Source organism: Sycon ciliatum, chromosome 1, assembly GCF_964019385.1.
Source record: "Sycon ciliatum chromosome 1, ocSycCili1.1, whole genome shotgun sequence".
NCBI classification, from domain to species: domain Eukaryota; kingdom Metazoa; phylum Porifera; class Calcarea; order Leucosolenida; family Sycettidae; genus Sycon; species Sycon ciliatum.
The window spans coordinates 76452691-76469165 of record NC_088643.1 but is presented as its reverse complement, the minus strand read 5'-3'; the positions used below and the strand labels follow the sequence as shown (position 1 = coordinate 76469165).

General features: G+C 48.2%; 2 protein-coding genes and 1 non-coding gene across 5 annotated transcripts in view; 2 read left to right on the top strand and 1 right to left on the bottom strand.

The window, feature by feature from the left end:
- The window catches only part of LOC135805535 (regulator of telomere elongation helicase 1-like), a 56165-nt gene extending 53267 nt beyond the window's left edge, over positions 1-2898 (top strand). The window contains exons 36-38 of the mRNA XM_065319584.1: positions 411-485; positions 1245-1339; positions 2017-2898. Coding sequence (XP_065175656.1) covers positions 411-485; positions 1245-1339; positions 2017-2088 — 242 coding nt within the window. The 3' untranslated portion in view covers positions 2089-2898. The remainder of the gene's footprint in view (positions 1-410; positions 486-1244; positions 1340-2016) is intronic.
- Positions 787-858, top strand: Trnag-ucc (transfer RNA glycine (anticodon UCC)). Its single transcript has one exon. It is a non-coding gene; the product is annotated as a tRNA-Gly (tRNA).
- Positions 2899-3145: 247 nt separating the features above from the next.
- On the bottom strand, positions 3146-12664 carry LOC135805536 (protein wingless-like). Of its 3 annotated transcripts, none has more exons than XM_065319586.1 (5): positions 11832-12663; positions 11597-11719; positions 8393-8622; positions 4679-5007; positions 3146-4183 (listed from the first exon to the last, which is right to left on the bottom strand). In XM_065319586.1, the coding sequence occupies exons 3-5, from the start codon at positions 8619-8621 to the stop codon at positions 3689-3691; spliced, it is 1053 nt and encodes a 350-aa protein (XP_065175658.1). In that variant the 5' UTR covers position 8622; positions 11597-11719; positions 11832-12663; the 3' UTR covers positions 3146-3688. The 3 variants fall into 3 exon arrangements, with proteins under 3 accessions (XP_065175658.1, XP_065175659.1, XP_065175657.1); XM_065319587.1 differs by having other exon boundaries at positions 11880-12663; XM_065319585.1 differs by having other exon boundaries at positions 11597-12664.
- Positions 12665-16475: the final 3811 nt, after the last annotated feature.

Genomic DNA, 16475 nt, shown 5'->3' with positions numbered 1-16475 from the left:
ATCAACCTCCTCCACAGGCAGTAGGCAACTGAAATCCGACCCCATGATTTTCGCGCTCGAGTGCAGCACCGATTCTAGCAGTCTCTGTTTCATAGTGTTCCAATCCCGTGCTGGGTCTTTGCTGCGATGCGAGCGCACCGCTCAGGGGGAGGGGGGATTTCAGTTGCCAGCACTGTTAGCACACGGTCCAGCATTGGTAATGCAAGGGTTGTGTAGTCCCCGGTACTGTTAATTATGCATAGCAGCAAACTTCAATGGCCAGCATTGTAACAGGATAAGGACTGTTGAGTCGGAATGTTTGCAGTTAGTTCTTCAATCCATGCAATGTGTCGGGAGGGCTGACTATCACTGCAGTTCACCACACTGTCCTGCCTTTTTTGCATTGTTTGTTTTATTTCCTCCACAACTAGCTCAAGTCGGTGTTATTCAACTTCCTGATAATGAGTTGTTCCGCAAGCTCCCGAAACAATCACATCTCCCATCAGGTATGCTGTAGACCGTGTGGACTACTTATGGAGGTTTCGGAGAATGAATTTTGGGTTCAATTTTGCGTGCATTTTTTGCTACGAGCGCAAATTCCACTGAGAAATTGTCTTCTCCAAAATGCGAACTCTGTCACTTAGTTTGGCTTTCATCAGAGTGCGAGCTCTATAATGTGCAGGTCAGGAGTCGTAAAATACCGGTATTTTACGACTCCCTGGTGCAAGTTCTCTTGTAAAAAAGTATGCATAGTGTCCCCGTGATGGCCCAATGATGATGATTTTGATACGGGATGTATTTGTGTGGGCGTTGCTGGTGTAATGGTTAGCATAGTTGCCTTCCAAGCAGTTGATCCGGGTTCGATTCCCGGGCGACGCACATTGCCTTTTTTCTCTTCTTCTGATTCCTTCTGTGCCTTTTTTTCTCAAAAGAAAACCTGACTTTCATGCAGGCAAGAAAAAAAGCAATGCCGCCTGCTGACAAAGAGACGAACGGTGGATGGTTTCGCATGCCCATCTTTGAGCTTCCATTCACCCTCTCTGCTCCCGCAACGTGTTCAAGATCCTGTGAGAGAACTGGAGTTCCCTTTTCTTTCACTGTATTTACACTCGGCCAAAGAGAAAGGAGCCATTTCCTCAATTGCGCCCGTAGAGGTTGTCTTTCCGCCCTTGATGTTATGACACGTCTATAGTCTATACACTTTGGGCGAGTTTTCGCTATTCTAGTTTTCCTGGCTCTGTGTGTTTGTTTGTTTTTGTATCCAGGGCGGGTTTGTGTCAAGTGTAAAAAGAAACCGAATTTGTTCGAGGCGCCGTGTACACACGTATGCTGCATAGCATGCTGGAAGGCCCAGTTTAAGGTAAAGGTTGTGTTTCTCTACCGTTAGCAATCTGCGTGTAATGTTAGAATGTCACGGCCAGTGCGTGTAATGTTAGAATGCCACGGCCAGTGAATCCGAGGATCACCAATAGAGGTTGTGTGATTCAGGCCTGGTTTAAATCCCTGGTTTAAATCTGGCTTTGGAAATTTTATTTTTCATTGCTATCAGGTCCGGCCTCATTTTCTCTGTGCTGCGCTGACCATTCCACAAAGGCCGAAACAGTTCTGTGCACAGATTGAGGTTGTGTGGCTACATGTGAATTATCACTTGAAATAGTTTGTATAGCGGCAAAGCCGCAGCAGTGTAGCGATGAGCTGGTACTAGTTCCCCACTCGATAGCAGTTACTTTGCGCATACGCGAATCTGCTCACTCGCGCTATGTACTTAGCACCATGAGCGAATCCGCTGATTCACTTCCATCACGTCATCGCAAAAGCTCTGCAAGTATAGCCTCACAGGAGTATTGTTACTATCAGTACATTTTGGGAGCAAACCATTCAGAAGTATTGCTGTAACGTACGCTCGTTTCTTCTGCACTTCCTGCAGAGGATCGGAGACAAGCGATGGTTTAGGTAGAGGAGTTGTATCACCGAATCTGTACAGCGCGTGCTTAAACAGTTGTACGATGCATTGGTTTTGTGGTGTTCCGTTATCAGGTGGAGCGCAAATGTCCCGAGTGCGATCAGCCAGTGCGCTCCAAGAACCTGAAAAAAGTCTACTTCCTGTGAGTCACTTCCAGCATGCCGCGTTCCGTATAAATACCACTGCCTCGGCATCTACCAGTATTGACGTACATACTTGGTATGCACATATTTTCTACTTCCATTCAGAATGATTCTGTGCCTTTGAACATGAAAAAAAAACACCTACATGTAATTATTTTACCCCCCCCCCCCCCCCCCCCATTTTACAAAGCATGCTGAGACGGGATAACTCCATTAGTGTTTCATGATTCACTACCTACATTTCTTGAAAATTGCTTTTGAGTATTTTTGGTTTATTCTCTCACCTGCGAGATGCTCCTCGCACTGTGAATCAGTATCAGTATCGGTGTTACAAAGATCATCAGTAGGTAGTGTGCGAAGCCGGTTTGGGAGTAGGCGCGAGGTCGGTAAAGATCAACAATCACGAAATCATGTGACATTTGAACCCCGCGGCGTCACACCTGCTCAACGGACCCCACCTGCAATGCTACCTATACCCTACTGGTCTTCAACAGGCAGTCTGACATGTTCAGTGTGGAATATTTGATAAGCTACTCTGTTCCTCCTGCACCCCCCCCCCCCCTTTTACTCCTAGATCTAGGTCCTTATCTTACTTTTTAGTTTGGTCTTTTTGTGCAAACATTCCTACTATTTCCTAGCCAAACACTTGCCTTACAGTATTCGAAATGCAGGAGTTAAGCAAGTGTGCATGCTGCTGGTACATGCAGTTTGCAAATATTCCTAGCCAAACATTCACCTTGCAGTTGAGTACTTCAAGTAAGTTATTAGCAGTTCAAGGGTTTTATAGATGACCGTGGACCCTGCTATATCGTAGTTAATAGTGGGCTCATCAAGGAGTAATTATGGCTGGACGTGACGTTGTGCGTGCGTACGTGTGTGTGTGTGTGTGTTTGTGTGCGTGCTTGTGTGAGTGTGTGTATGTGTGTGTATGTGTGCGTGCGTGTGACTCTGAGCCATTCTTGCATAATTAACGTTATCCTGATGGAGGGTTTAAAAAGGAGATAGGAAATAACCCACACGCAGCTCTGGTTTGAAAGGCAGTTACAGGGTGGATGTCAACGTGATCTCTGGTATCATACTGCATGCTTGTACATCATTGTCCCAGTGTAGACTGTAGTCCAATGCTGGACACTGTTCTGAAAGGCTTTGATAAATCCTGTTGGACCAGTTCTAATGTTGAATGACGGTACATGTACGAGTGCAGTGTGCACTGTACTAGGTGTGTGTGTGTGGTGGGGGGGGGGGGGGGGGTGTAGGTGTGGGTGTGCATGATACCAAGACGATAGATAGCCGTGCAACTGTTCACAGGCAGACTGGCTACGGCGTGATAGACTGCCTATGGCACATCATACTTCCATAGAGTGTGTGAGTTAATAGAGCTCTGGGGTTAAATAGGAATAGCACCACCGTCGTTTGTCAGTGGACTTTGTTAGATAATATCCACTCTTGACATTTTGAAATTGATCACAGCCTCCGCTAGGCAGTCACTCAGGTGTGGGACAATGGATCCGCAGATAGAGGAACGATGGCTGCTGCCTTTGAGGCAGTATCAGTAGCCAGGTTGCCAGGGTAGCAGACGCATAACGGGAAAATAAATAGTGTTTCAGAATTGATTACACTTGCGTATAGTCCTACGCACAGTTCTGCAGTTTTTCGTGCAGACGCGGTAGCAGCAGTAGATTATCTGGCAGTCGCACACCGTTTCCTCGACCGTTTCCGCATGACTGCCGCCACCGCAGCACAGGTTGTAACAAGAGCCGGATCCCACCTCGGTGCTGAATGTGCGCTCGCAGCGGCGGCCCCGCGTGCCGGGGATTCCCCGCGACGCGTCGGCCGTGCAGTAGTTCGGCGAGGAGCGCAGGTACGCCAGCTGGCCTGGCCGGGGGCTGCGGATCTTCTGGCGAAACGTCAGCGTTTTAGACTGGCGCCGCTTCGTGGGCAGGAAGTGCATTTTGGTCTTGATTGCATTTCCGTAGCGGTGATATAGCTCTGCGGAGATTTCCTCTATTGACGGTTCTTGCCACCAGCATGTGTGGAGGGTGGAGGAACCAGACACGCCGTAACTTTTGCACTTCTTCTTCACTCTGCTGTTGAATACCTACATGTATGAGCAAGGAGGAATAACAGCATATGCTATGTGAGTTGAGAACAGGCTTGCTATGACCAATGAGTTGATACTGATGAAAAGACTTCCATTTACTGTATCCTAAAATCTCTCTCGTCATTAGTAGACAGCTGTTGCTGTGATTGACAGCACAATGCTGAAAGGCTGGTCCGTGATCAGGGCCGGTTGAAATGTTGCCCTGTCCTGCCCTACCCTGCCCTGCCCTGCCCAACATGATTGTACATACCCATCGGCTTGGCCACACTCCCACGGAGTCTTTACTGGACTATCATTACTGTTGCATGTGCTGCAGGAATAGGACTTTGAAATGATCCTTGCCTTAACTTTTGTTGCAACAGTTCAATTTTGAGTTTGGGTCTCAGTCGTGACATTTCCACGGGTTTGTCCGCTCACACGGGTTTCTCGCAATCTAATCGTAACTACGAATCCTAAAATTGTACGTCACATCGTGTGTATTGGTCGGCTCACCTCACGACCCACTTTGTAGTTGTAGAGTGCGAATACGCCGTTCTTCTTCGATGTGTCCACCTGGCGGTCCATGAAGTCCTGGCTGAACTTGCGGGCATGTGCGATGTTGTCGTTGCACTTGCCGTTGAGCCAGCGCTGCACCCTGGCGTCGTCCTGCATTGCCGCAACAGTGGAGTTGTCGCGCTCCCCGTCGGCCTCCGCTTTCCGGTCCTCGTGCACGGCCAAGCAGCTGCATGGTACGGCCGCTGTCCCACGGTGGCAGGCGTGTGATATTCCCGACGCCAGCGCTGCCGCCATCAGTGCATTCAGGTATGCCGACTCTCTGGTTGCTGCAACGTAGGGGGAAAGCAAGGCAAGGGCCAGCACAACTCAGCCACTGGCACACAGTTTTCTGGTTACTTTTCACTAAAAACTCAGGACTGTAGTAATTCGCTAATGTTTGATGAACTGACAGAGAAAATCATGCCAATTCTGGATTGGCGCCTATAGTAGCTCAGGACGGGCAGGCTCAGTGCACATAGAAAAGTGGGTATTGAAATGGTCTTGGGCCATGTTGTTCTTATGTTGTGACATGGACATTCCCTGCACGACTGTCCTGAACTTACAGGCTGTAGTGTAGCCCTGGCATGCAGATGAGGGTGTGCAGTACAATGGTCAATGGAGACACTACCAACAACAGGAGTATAGTAACCTAGGGTTACTCAATCTCCAGGCAGTAGTGCATGCTGCAGCCAGTGCTTTGCCAGTTTGGGTTCTGGACTAGTACGAGGTGAATTGCTATTTCTGGACATTGTACATTTCTGGACATTTCGAGTAAAATAATTTTTCGTCGCGTGTAGAGTCAGGTTGATGAAGTTTTTTCTTGCCGTAGTTGACAGCTGGGTTGTTGTAGTTTCTCCTCGTGTCGGTGCCTTGTTGATAGCCTTCGCTTGTGAGGCATTTCAATGAGTTTTGTGGTACTATGTCGCATGAGAATTTTGAATTTTGTGTAAAATAAGAAGTAATGGACGAATCGTTGGCTTCCCCATGTGCACTCCACTTCAGACGCTGTATAGTCTTGGACCTGTTGGCTGGAAGTGTGAAGAGGCCAACTGCAGTCCACCAATAGAAAAAAATAACGAAAATGGTGCAGTATAGGATGCCTTTTGACGCTATTTTACTTTCATGTCCAGAATTCCATACACTGAAATTTAGGCCAAAAAATTGGCCTGTCGAAAACGTCCTGCTATAAAGTCTCTGGGATCACAGCATGTGCAATTGTAACATATTTGGAAAGGTGAAGGATTAGGCCATACAATAGATACAAAAAGACATGAAAAATGTAAAACACACAGCCAGCGGGGTTCTATTTTATTTTCATGTCCAGAAATTGCTATTCACCTCGTACAGTAGTAATGGAGTAAGTACTACTCTTGTCCATTGAAGTCTGGATACAGTAGCAGCAGCTGTACACAGTACCAGTGCATGACGAAACTCAAGTACAAACTGTCAGTGCACAGGTGTATGTGTATCAGTGCTAAGTTAGTACTGGAGCATGTTGTTGTATATTGTAGTGTGGTCACTTGGCATGCTGGGGTGGCTGGACTGCAACTACCCTCTACAGTTGGAAGAGGTACATCTCAGTACCTGCTACTCTGATTATGAGGACTCTCTTGAGCTAGTCACAGTTCCATGGACCATGGCCTGGGTGGTGGGAGAGAGTCAATGAGGCCATGCTTCCATGACACCTAGGCTAGGTTGACATGAAAATCACAGTAACTGGGGGATACTAGTAGTAGTAGTAGTAGTCAGTCAGGATAACTGAACCACGAGCATTGCCACCAAGGTACCTGCTCAGTGCCTAGTGCATGCATTGCACCCTGCACAAGACTCATGTCATGCAACTTACATTCCAAGCCTATGCATGCTGTTTACTCTGGTGTGTGTCCACTACCCCTTCTGGCCTTGCATTGCCAGGGAATGCCAGAGTTTGGCCCCTCTACAACTCTAGATCACTTCTGCACGTTCATTGCACATGCGGGACTACATTTCCCCTCAACCAAAACTGCACGACCCAGCCCAGCACGTAATGATCGTTGGTATGTGGAGCTAGGCCTGAGAAAATTCCGTCAATCATGTTGAGTTAATGAGCGCATAACGGCTGTTGTTGTTCAGCACACCTGCAGATTAGTGCTAGGAACATGTCGTCCAGAGGAATGCAGCTAGCAGCTAGTCAGTGAATGGCACCACAATGGCAGCAGGACATTGACGTCCCTGGAGCCACAGTAGAGGCAGTCAGACTCACGGATTGTGGGATTTGGCTCCATTTTGCCTCGGGCTCAAAGCTGGTTTCCCCATCATGAGCCTTTGCAGCAGTACTAGTACTGTCTCTTGCCTTGAAAGCATGCATACACTAGAGCTGCTACATGCATGTATACATGGCACTACATGCTTACGTTGCGAATACCTGCTGACTTCCAACTAGCTAATCTTGACAGGAGGATGTAGATCTGCCTCACACCCTCTAACTAAGTTTAAAAACACTTTCCCCCAGCTGGCCACCATTGACACCTCCGGCAACCATCCATCATGCACCTCTCTATGGGTATTGGTGAAGTGATGGACAGTCCACTGAGCAAACTACATGTGCAGTGACTTCTTCAACAATCATTGCTGTCCAAAATGCAATTATTGAGTTTGCCGGCAAAAGCTTCGCACGCTTACAGGCTCTCTCTCTCTCTCTCTCTCTCTCTCTCTCTCTCTGTCTCTCTCTCTCTCTGTCTCTCTCTCTCTCTCTCTCTCTCTCTCTCTCTCTCTCTCTGTCTCTCTCTCTCTGTCTCTCTGTCTCTCTGTCTCTCTCTCTCTCTCTCTCTCTCTCTCTCTCTCTCTCTCTCTCTCTCTCTCTCTCTCTCTCTCTCTCTCTCTCTCTCTCTCTCTCTCTCTCTCAGAAGCAATGCTGTTCTGTGATCATTACTCCAAAGCTAACTGTTCAACCGCAGTATTCACAATTGCTGAAATTTCTAACTACCCAACACACTATTCCCCATGACTGTGACAGAGGATGGATTGCTGAATGCGTACTCTTCCAACACCTGCATTTTTCAGCACAGAACTTTAAGAGGCCTGGTTCCCAAATCAAACTGGATGGGCCACTAATCGAGTTGTAAGTTATGGCAGATGATTTGTGCATGCAGCACTGTGCATGTACACGTTTTGACCTCTCATGAAGTCATTATGAGATCGCCTAAATGTTATCGTTATGCCATCATGAACGTATCCAGCATGCATGCAACAAAGTACCTTCCCTCACTGTCACACTTTAGCTGTCAGGGCCTTGATTGGACAGCCAAACTGTTCCTGACTATCCAAGTATCCTGTCCCCTCTGGCAGGATTACTGCTATTACTGATCATGAGCAGGAGATTCGCATCCTGTTCCCCAAGCACCAGGTTCTTTGTGTGTTGTCCCTGAAGTAGCCTAATATCAAGTGTACGCTATCAGTACGTGACAGCCACTGATCAAGATAGTTATCCACGGTATCTTAGGTATCTTACGCTCGGGCATAATCGTGTCAAAACTCTTCGTCATAAGTTAGAACACACGGGTGTTGTACGCATAATCTGTTGATGGGAGGGGGGGGGGGAGGGGGGGGGGCAGAGAAAGAGAGAGACTTAAGCATTTCCAATAATAGTTTGCACTAATATCTTTAGTGTATGCCTGCATGGGTACTACTCACCCTTTCTCGACAGAAAAGGAAGGGTGGTGTTTGGGCAGTTCCACCTGTGCTTGGCAAAGGCGACACGGCACTGCCACACAGCTTGGTATGCAGATTTCTCAATCTCCTCAACTGTCCTCTCAGATAGTGGGCAGATCAGCTGGGATGCAATGTCATCTGGCAGTGAGGAGGAATTCCACTCGCTACACTGCTCTCTTAGTGTTCGGACGCTCTGTGAACTACCATACATCCTACAGGACGGAGAGGAGAACACACACATACATGCACACAGTGACACACACACATGCACACACACACACACACACACACACACACACACACACACACACACACACACACACGCACACATACACACACACACACACGCACACACATACACACACGCACACACACACACACACACACACACACACACACACATACACACACACACACACACACACACATACACACACACACACATACACACACACACGCACACACACACACGCACACAGTGAGAGAGGGGGAGAGAGAAAAGAATAACCCAGAGGGAGACTTGAAAAGGAGGTGCGAACTCAATGGGCACCAGGCATTATACTTTCAAGGACAGGAAACTTGGGTACGGAGTACACATACTAAGCCACTTCTCAGTATAGTACGCATATTAGAAGCCAGCAGGGTCAGACTATTTTCATGCCTGCCACTGTGTCAAGTCCCATCAAATGCCACCATGCGGGTCCTAGTTTGGCCTGGGGCAGCGCTTTCACGTTGGGATTTCTATTTCACCGGCAGGGACTGAATGACTGAATGTGGGCGTGGAACTAAATTTCACATCCCATGACCATGTTTGGGGCAGGCCGCTCACACGGGCCATGACTGAATGCCGGACTACAGCAGCAATGATGCAGTTTTATTGGTGAGAATCTACAATGGATGACATTGCCACACACCAGTGGCTGTGCACCATATTTATCTCCTGTTATTTGTTTCATCACTGTTCAGGGGACAAGATGCTATCTCTTCTCCATGCCCTCTATGGGCCCTATGGCAGCTCACTATCTGTGCAGCCAGGTTTGTTTTCTTCAATGGGCTTATGCAGTCCAACTCCATGCAGCCAGGGTTGCATTTACACCATTGATATTGTAGCTTAGCCCAGTGGCCCGGCAGTAAGAGGCACCAACTAATCACTGAAGAGCCTGTACAAGTGCTACAAACATCATGCTACAAAGGAGAAGACACTTTCCATCGGCATTGACAGTTTTGAGAAAACCTTGACACCTGTGCCCGTGGAGATGTTGTTGGGGCACCGGTTAAGACAGCATGCATGCCCATGAGCCATGCGCATGGTCTTGCGCCTTGCCCAAGGTCTCAACAAAGTAAGTACCAGTTTCCCGTCGCTGTTTGTACGGCAGGCCACTATGTTACTATGTACAGGTCAGTGAAACGGCTGTGCTGACTGATGGTACGGTGTGTACATGTGTAGTGTCGTTGAGAGTCTTGATGCAATTATGCTGCATGTGTGGTGGTGATCAATTTTGCAGCCAGAGAAGTAGTAGTTCTGATTCACTGTCACTGAGACTATGAGTGGCACAATAGCCTGAGTGGAGTGATCAACCTCATTAGTTTGTACTCATCTACACTATGCAGCAGTAGTGCATAGCACAATAGGATAAGTGGATAAGTGCTCTCCATCTCTAGCAAGGACTTCTCAGAACTGTACTGTACTGTACTAGCTGGTCACAATGTCCTCTACTAGTACATAATAATATGACAGCAGGCAACTTTTTCTACCACTTGTAGAGGCCAGTCAACCCACTAAGTAGCCTGCCTCAGTTCTAGCCTGCAATCATGTAGCGTACTGCTAGTTCTACCAAGGCCACGTGGCTGGTGACGGGATTGCTACATGGCGCACTCAGGCGCACTCAGCACAAACTAGTTTGTGAAACTCAATATGATTAGTTTAACCACTACTTTAGTTGCTTGCCACTACACATATTACTGTGGCACTGGTTGCCTGCACAAGGTGAGTCTGACAGTAGTAGCCAAAATCATCATTACAGTGTTCAGAATATATCCCAGAGTGCTGGCTGCTGCAGCTAATCATCGCTACCACAGCATATCAGCAGGACTGATGTGCACAGCTTACTACAATCTGGTGACAGTGGTCACTGTGGTCCTGCCTTCACTGAAGCCATGGTAACGTTAGCTAGAATGTTGAGGCTGGAAATCTTACTTGTTTTAGTTTTAAACTCCTTTCTCCATTGCAGCCATCTACTCATCACCTAGTCTAAACACCAGCTACTCATCACCTAGTCTGAACACGGTACCAACTCACATACTTGAAGTAACATGGTCTCTTTGCTGCTGAGCCCTTTCTCAAAATGCAATCAGCCAAATTTTCAAGGCAGGGCCCACCAAATCCTCAGGGTGAAACTGATGTACACTGATGTAAATGAGTGTTGCTCCAGTGATATCTACATAATTGACTCTTCATGGAGCACACCGTAGGAGCAGCCCCACAGTGTACAGTCATGTACTACTTACTACCTGCAAGTAATGACTGCTTGTCTAATAATTGAAGTTGCCAAGCTACAGGCATGCTAAAGTACCCTGCATGCCTGAACCATTGTGATCATGATTAACAATAATTATTATTATATTTACATTCCCTAAGGATGCAATTATCCTGGCACATTTAGTCCTAGTAATAATATGCACATGAGAACACCTCAGACAAACAACAATGTGGAGTACAGATGTAGGTATTGTTGTGTGCTGCAGCTGCTATTTTGCCTTTCACCATTCCAAGGATACTGCCACGCTGGGACATACATGTACATTGTGCATGTACAATCGTCCAGGCTACATGCTAAGTATAGACTGCTAATCCCCCCCCGGCCTGCTGAGCACCGCAGACGGTATGTCTTTACCAAAATCTACATTGTACTGGCATAGTATCATTCTATCTATCAGGTGCACCACTGCCAGTGCAACTGTCACTCGGACGTGCCCATGGCATGGAAAGACTCTCTATGGCCATGGAAGCAATAGAAGAGACCCTTCAACAGACAACCAAGCAGCTCACCTGGTCGTCCCCAGACCCCACACCACCGCTGCTGGGGTATTTTTTTATTTTGACTGGTCGGTTCCCAAATCAGTTATATTACTTATATAACATTCTAAACTCGCTCGCGAGAATCTTTTTTTTCCTAAGGTTCTTACCACCATTGGCCAGGGGGTGCAGCTGTGACGGTAGCGACAAACAACAGTTGTAGTTGAAGAAGGGCAGCAAGAGCGACGGACGACGCCAGGAGCAGAAAGCGGACTTCCGACACGGGGTACCAGCTGCGCATAGTAGAGTGAGACATTCAAGAAGATCCGATGTCTGATAAACTGCTACTTGCGGGGGAACCTCGCAGCTATTGCGGACCCCTACCAAGCAGCGCACACCACCCACCCACAGTGACACAGACACGCGACTGAGACGCTTGTCGCCGAATTTCACCTTGTTTATCTTCTCTCCCGCGGTGATGAGAATGCGAGAGTAGGCCTTCGGACGGGGTCGCGGTACTGCCGGTAGACCGCCCTGCACACTGTCTGATACCACTCACGCTCGTTGCACAACCACCACGTGTCTACATGCAAATCTCATTGGAGTATAGTAGTTGGAAGATCTTGTACGCAAATACTGAAATAAACCGATCCAGCCTGCCCCCTTCAAGATTTTCCCGGACAGCTGGAATAGATGCGCAGGCAGTCAGGTGGACAAGCGGGTGGAGGGTTTCGGAAGTGGTCCTTTCTGCGTTGTCCTTCCAGTGATGTGTTGTCCCAAACTTGACCGCAGATGCTTCGAACCACTTTGTCTCCCTCTCGGAGTGGCCTTCAATGAAAAATCGAAATCATTGGTGCTCGTGTCGCGCTGCTCCCGCACTGCCTAGCGCCTGCATGCAGTTGGTTGATCGTGCACAGCACGTGGTGTGGTGAAAGCGGCTGACGCAGTACAGCCGTATAAAAGTCTTCACAACGCAATGAAACGATCTTCCCAGCAAGATCGTATGCATCAAACATGCAGTTGGGTGCTAGAAAGAAGAGTAAGTATTAGTTTGTAGAGTTTGAACTTTGAACGTCATCTAACAGTAAACACAAGTATGCATCCTTTCTTCCGAAAGACAAGCAGAGAAAGTAAGACTAAGACCCGCTGGGCGTTCTGACATCGTTCAGAAACGACAGGAAATCGCAGAGGTAATCATATGCGGACAGCTAGCTAAGTGACGCGTGCGGAACTTGCTCCATCAGCATTTGACGTTGTTGTGAACGAGGTCATACTCGACCCTGCTGCGTTTTTTATCCCTTCCCGCGCGCGAAACCCTGTCGAATCAGAGCTAGCTAGCAGCCACCGAGGAAAGTGCATGGTTTGTAAGTGATACTCTACACCCAGCGCCTACGAACGTGATTATTACAGTTCGAGGGAGTCGTGCAGCTGGCGTGTACTTTGACCTTCGGTGCAGGGTCGGTGCAAATCTAGGCAGAGCAGCGCGACCTTCACGTTGGATTCCACCCCCTACAAGGCTACATAGAAACAGGCGTTGCTGCACCGTCCCGATCCGACAGCGCGCGGTGCGATTACTCACTGACGAGGTCTAAATCTGTGCACCCTGTGTCTATAAAAATGGTGCGCGTGTCGCCGCGTGTGAGAGACAAACAACTCGCCGAAGCATACGTCTGAACACCTCCTTAGTCGAGAGAAAGAGAAAGGTATTTCTGTGTCTGTAAATTTCATGTAGAAATGCTATGGTGTGTACTTCAAAACAATGGCGCGTTCGCTTCAGTTGGAACATTGTTCTGTCATGGTCGGTTCTCTACTCAGCTCTAGACTGGGTCACACTGGGCCACACAGTCAGGCCAGACCTGTTAATAGTGTTATAGGGAATGCGACCATTATGTAAGATGTTTGCCCGTCGCAGCCAATGGCCGACATGAACGACGCATGAAGCGGACAAAGAACCTTGGCAAGTGGTCGCGCCGACAGCAAAACCGCCAGAGGCTCGACTCGGCTCGCGCGGACGAAGTACAACAAGGTGTCCACGCGCCTTTTTTGGTGTGCCACTCGACTTTTCGTGTCTGATCGACTGATGGCAGTGGATAGAGTAGCATTGACATTAATTTGATGTCCCTCTCTGGCTGCAGAGCAAACGTGTAAAGTGCTCTCAGCCTCCAGTGCGATCAACCGTTTCAGTTCCTTCACGTGTCCAAAATAGCGCCAGAAAGCAGTGGCATCGCGGCGAACCCTGCACGTAGAAAGCAGCCGTTCATGTTTCGCCGAGGCTTTACTTGATTCAAATAGAGGGTATGCCATCCCGTTTGTTTATTCTTAGCTGAGATGGCAGTCATCGCCAGATTGCCTCCATGGGAATTTTATTATACCCCACCCATGCAATGCTGCTGAACTGTCAGTCGCTGTTCACCCTGGAGTATTCCTTCGTTTCGTCCACCGCCAAAGGAAAGTATTCGGCGTGACCGTTGCATGTTCGGCAACAAAGGTTTTCAGCGACGAAAATGAACACTAAAGGTATTGGGAACAGCGATTTCAGGTATAAGTACAGTCATAGTCATGTAGCCCTTTAAATCTACTTGATAAACTCTGTTGCTCGGCGATGAATTTGTAAAGGGTCCTATCGTCAAAAGGGGTGAATTTCCAGCTTGTTGATTGCACATCTAAATGGATGTAATGGCGACTGATCGCTCAGGCGCTGGGATCTGACTTTCTCTTGTGGAGGCTAGCCGCAGGACCTCCGATCATGAGAACCGACATTCATCGACTTGCAGTGGGTACCGGGTCTAGATGCACGTTCCTACAGCCGGCCTCGGTCTGCACTGCAAGTGGAAGTCGCAGACGATCCACATCACAGGGCGTAATGAGTATGACTGTCCTACAAAGTAGTAGTCATGCTTCCATTGAACGTGTTGTAATGGCGAATCATTGGCGTTGCACATTGGTGTTCACGAATAACAAACACAAAACAGATCGAATGCGGAAGCGACCCGAAAGCACTCGGATACGCTCTGTGCTGTCACTTGTGCACCAAGTCAATCAACTGTCTGTCCTCCCAGTTTGACTTCTTTGTCTCCAGTTTGCGTGAAATACAATGTAGCCACATAGAGCCAGCATTGCACCATATACCAGCACATCATGTGACTATTGTATTGCAAGGACACACTGTACATGACTGTACTAGTAGTAGTACCGGCATACATACACATTCCTTTCACCACTGTACATCATCTACATGAGAAGCATAACTGGACCACTCTACCGGGAGATAGAGCTGATAAGGAACGAAGTTGCAACTAACTATTCATCCTTTTCCTTCCTCTTCTTCTTGCAACGTTTTGCCCATGATGATCGTCTTCTTCCAATGCAGTTTTGAAACATTTGTATTTCGTAATTCGTTCGTAATCAGTTCTGTCTGACCACGAAGTGGTCCAGCCACTCTCCTCTTGTTTTTATGCGTTTGGGTGCCTGAAACCTCTTATACACGAGTACCGGTACATGTATGACAGGATTAAATGCCGGCTTGCTATCGTTATGTCACCAAATTGTCACCAAATACTTACTTCTGCCTTCCTAGCCACCAGCAGCAGTGTATCTGAAAATGGCCATCAGAGACGAGTGAACTGTTTCAGTCGCCCTCCGTGTACAGAGTCAGTTCACGGTAGATCTACATGCAGTGAATGCACCGGTTGGCGACGTCTTTAGTACTACACCGTCACGCCTCTACCCTGGCTAGCAAGAGTAAATACACTCCCGGGAACTTATCCCAGTACTCTTGTTGCTAGCATACAGTCAGTGAACGAGTCATGACTCGTGGTCTTGGTACATGATGTAGCTCCTCGAACCTCTAGTTTTGATTGTCACATCAGTCGGACTGTCCCAATTCCAAAGGAGTTTTCCCTGAGCTAGCTTCAAAGTTACAGGTGACTCAGTGAGCCTCCCTTCCACTCCCAAACTCTCTCTCTCTCTCTCCCTCTCTCTCTCTATCTATCTATCTATATATCTCTATCTATCTATCTATCTATCTCCTCTCTCTCTCTCTCTCTCTCTCTCTCTCTCTCTCTCTCTCACACACACACACACCTCAGACCTCAGACATGCCCATCGCGGAAGCGATGATAGCGAACAGCTATGTTAGACATAGCAACTTGTGCTGGGATTACACCATTCAACAGCTTGCAAGGCTGATGAATTGACCGCCACTATTTTTAGCCTGGTATCCACCACACAGCTGCACACACACACACACACACACACACACACACACACACACACACACACACACACACACACACACACACACACACACCTGGTCCTGGTAAACACTGCCATTACGGTCACGTGTCCCCTTACGGGGCCGACAATAATTATATAGAACGACGAGCGGGACCATGTTCGAGAGAGCCATCTCCAGCAGCTATGGATCTGGCTTATCATCGGAAACGATTCCTCTCACGGCTGCCGCTAGAACTGGTCCATCACTCTCCACAACAGAGCGAACATTCCATGAGCCAACGCTCAGAGTCGTTCCAAGTTGTCGTCTTCGTGCGGTAGTTTGCTCCACTCGCGGGCTTGCAAAGCCTCGCGAAGGACTCCGATGTGGGGGCGACGAGGAGAGTGTCGGCATCGTAACTATCCGACCGTCTCCTGTCGGTGAATACCCCACCTCAGGCACTGTTGGCCTGGACGGCTGGGGACACCCCAGGCCGTCCACAACGGCGAGAACAAGCACGGACGGAGGCCAGAAACAAGAGCCCGGAAAAGTACAACCGTCCTCCACCAGAGCAGAGAACACACACATTGTCAAGATGTTCAACTATTTGAAAGATTTTCTTATCGTCGGAAACGACACACACACACACACATACACACACACACACCACACACACACACACACACACACACACACACACACACACACACACACAACACACACACACACACACACACACACACACACACACACACACACACACACACATACACACACACACCACACACACACACACACACGCACACACACACACACACCACACACACCACACACAC

What these genes read in the sequence shown, in the direction of transcription:
- LOC135805536 (XM_065319585.1), bottom strand. Translation starts at nt 11,742, where the DNA reads ATGTCTCACTCTACTATGCGCAGCTGGTACCCCGTGTCGGAAGTCCGC. An exon ending in GCACCCCCTGGCCAATGGTG is followed by an intron (nt 8,623 to 11,596) that starts GTAAGAACCTTA and finishes TCCGTCCTGTAG; the next exon opens with GATGTATGGTAGTTCACAGA. An exon ending in TCCTTTTCTGTCGAGAAAGG is followed by an intron (nt 5,008 to 8,392) that starts GTGAGTAGTACC and finishes CCTACGTTGCAG; the next exon opens with CAACCAGAGAGTCGGCATAC.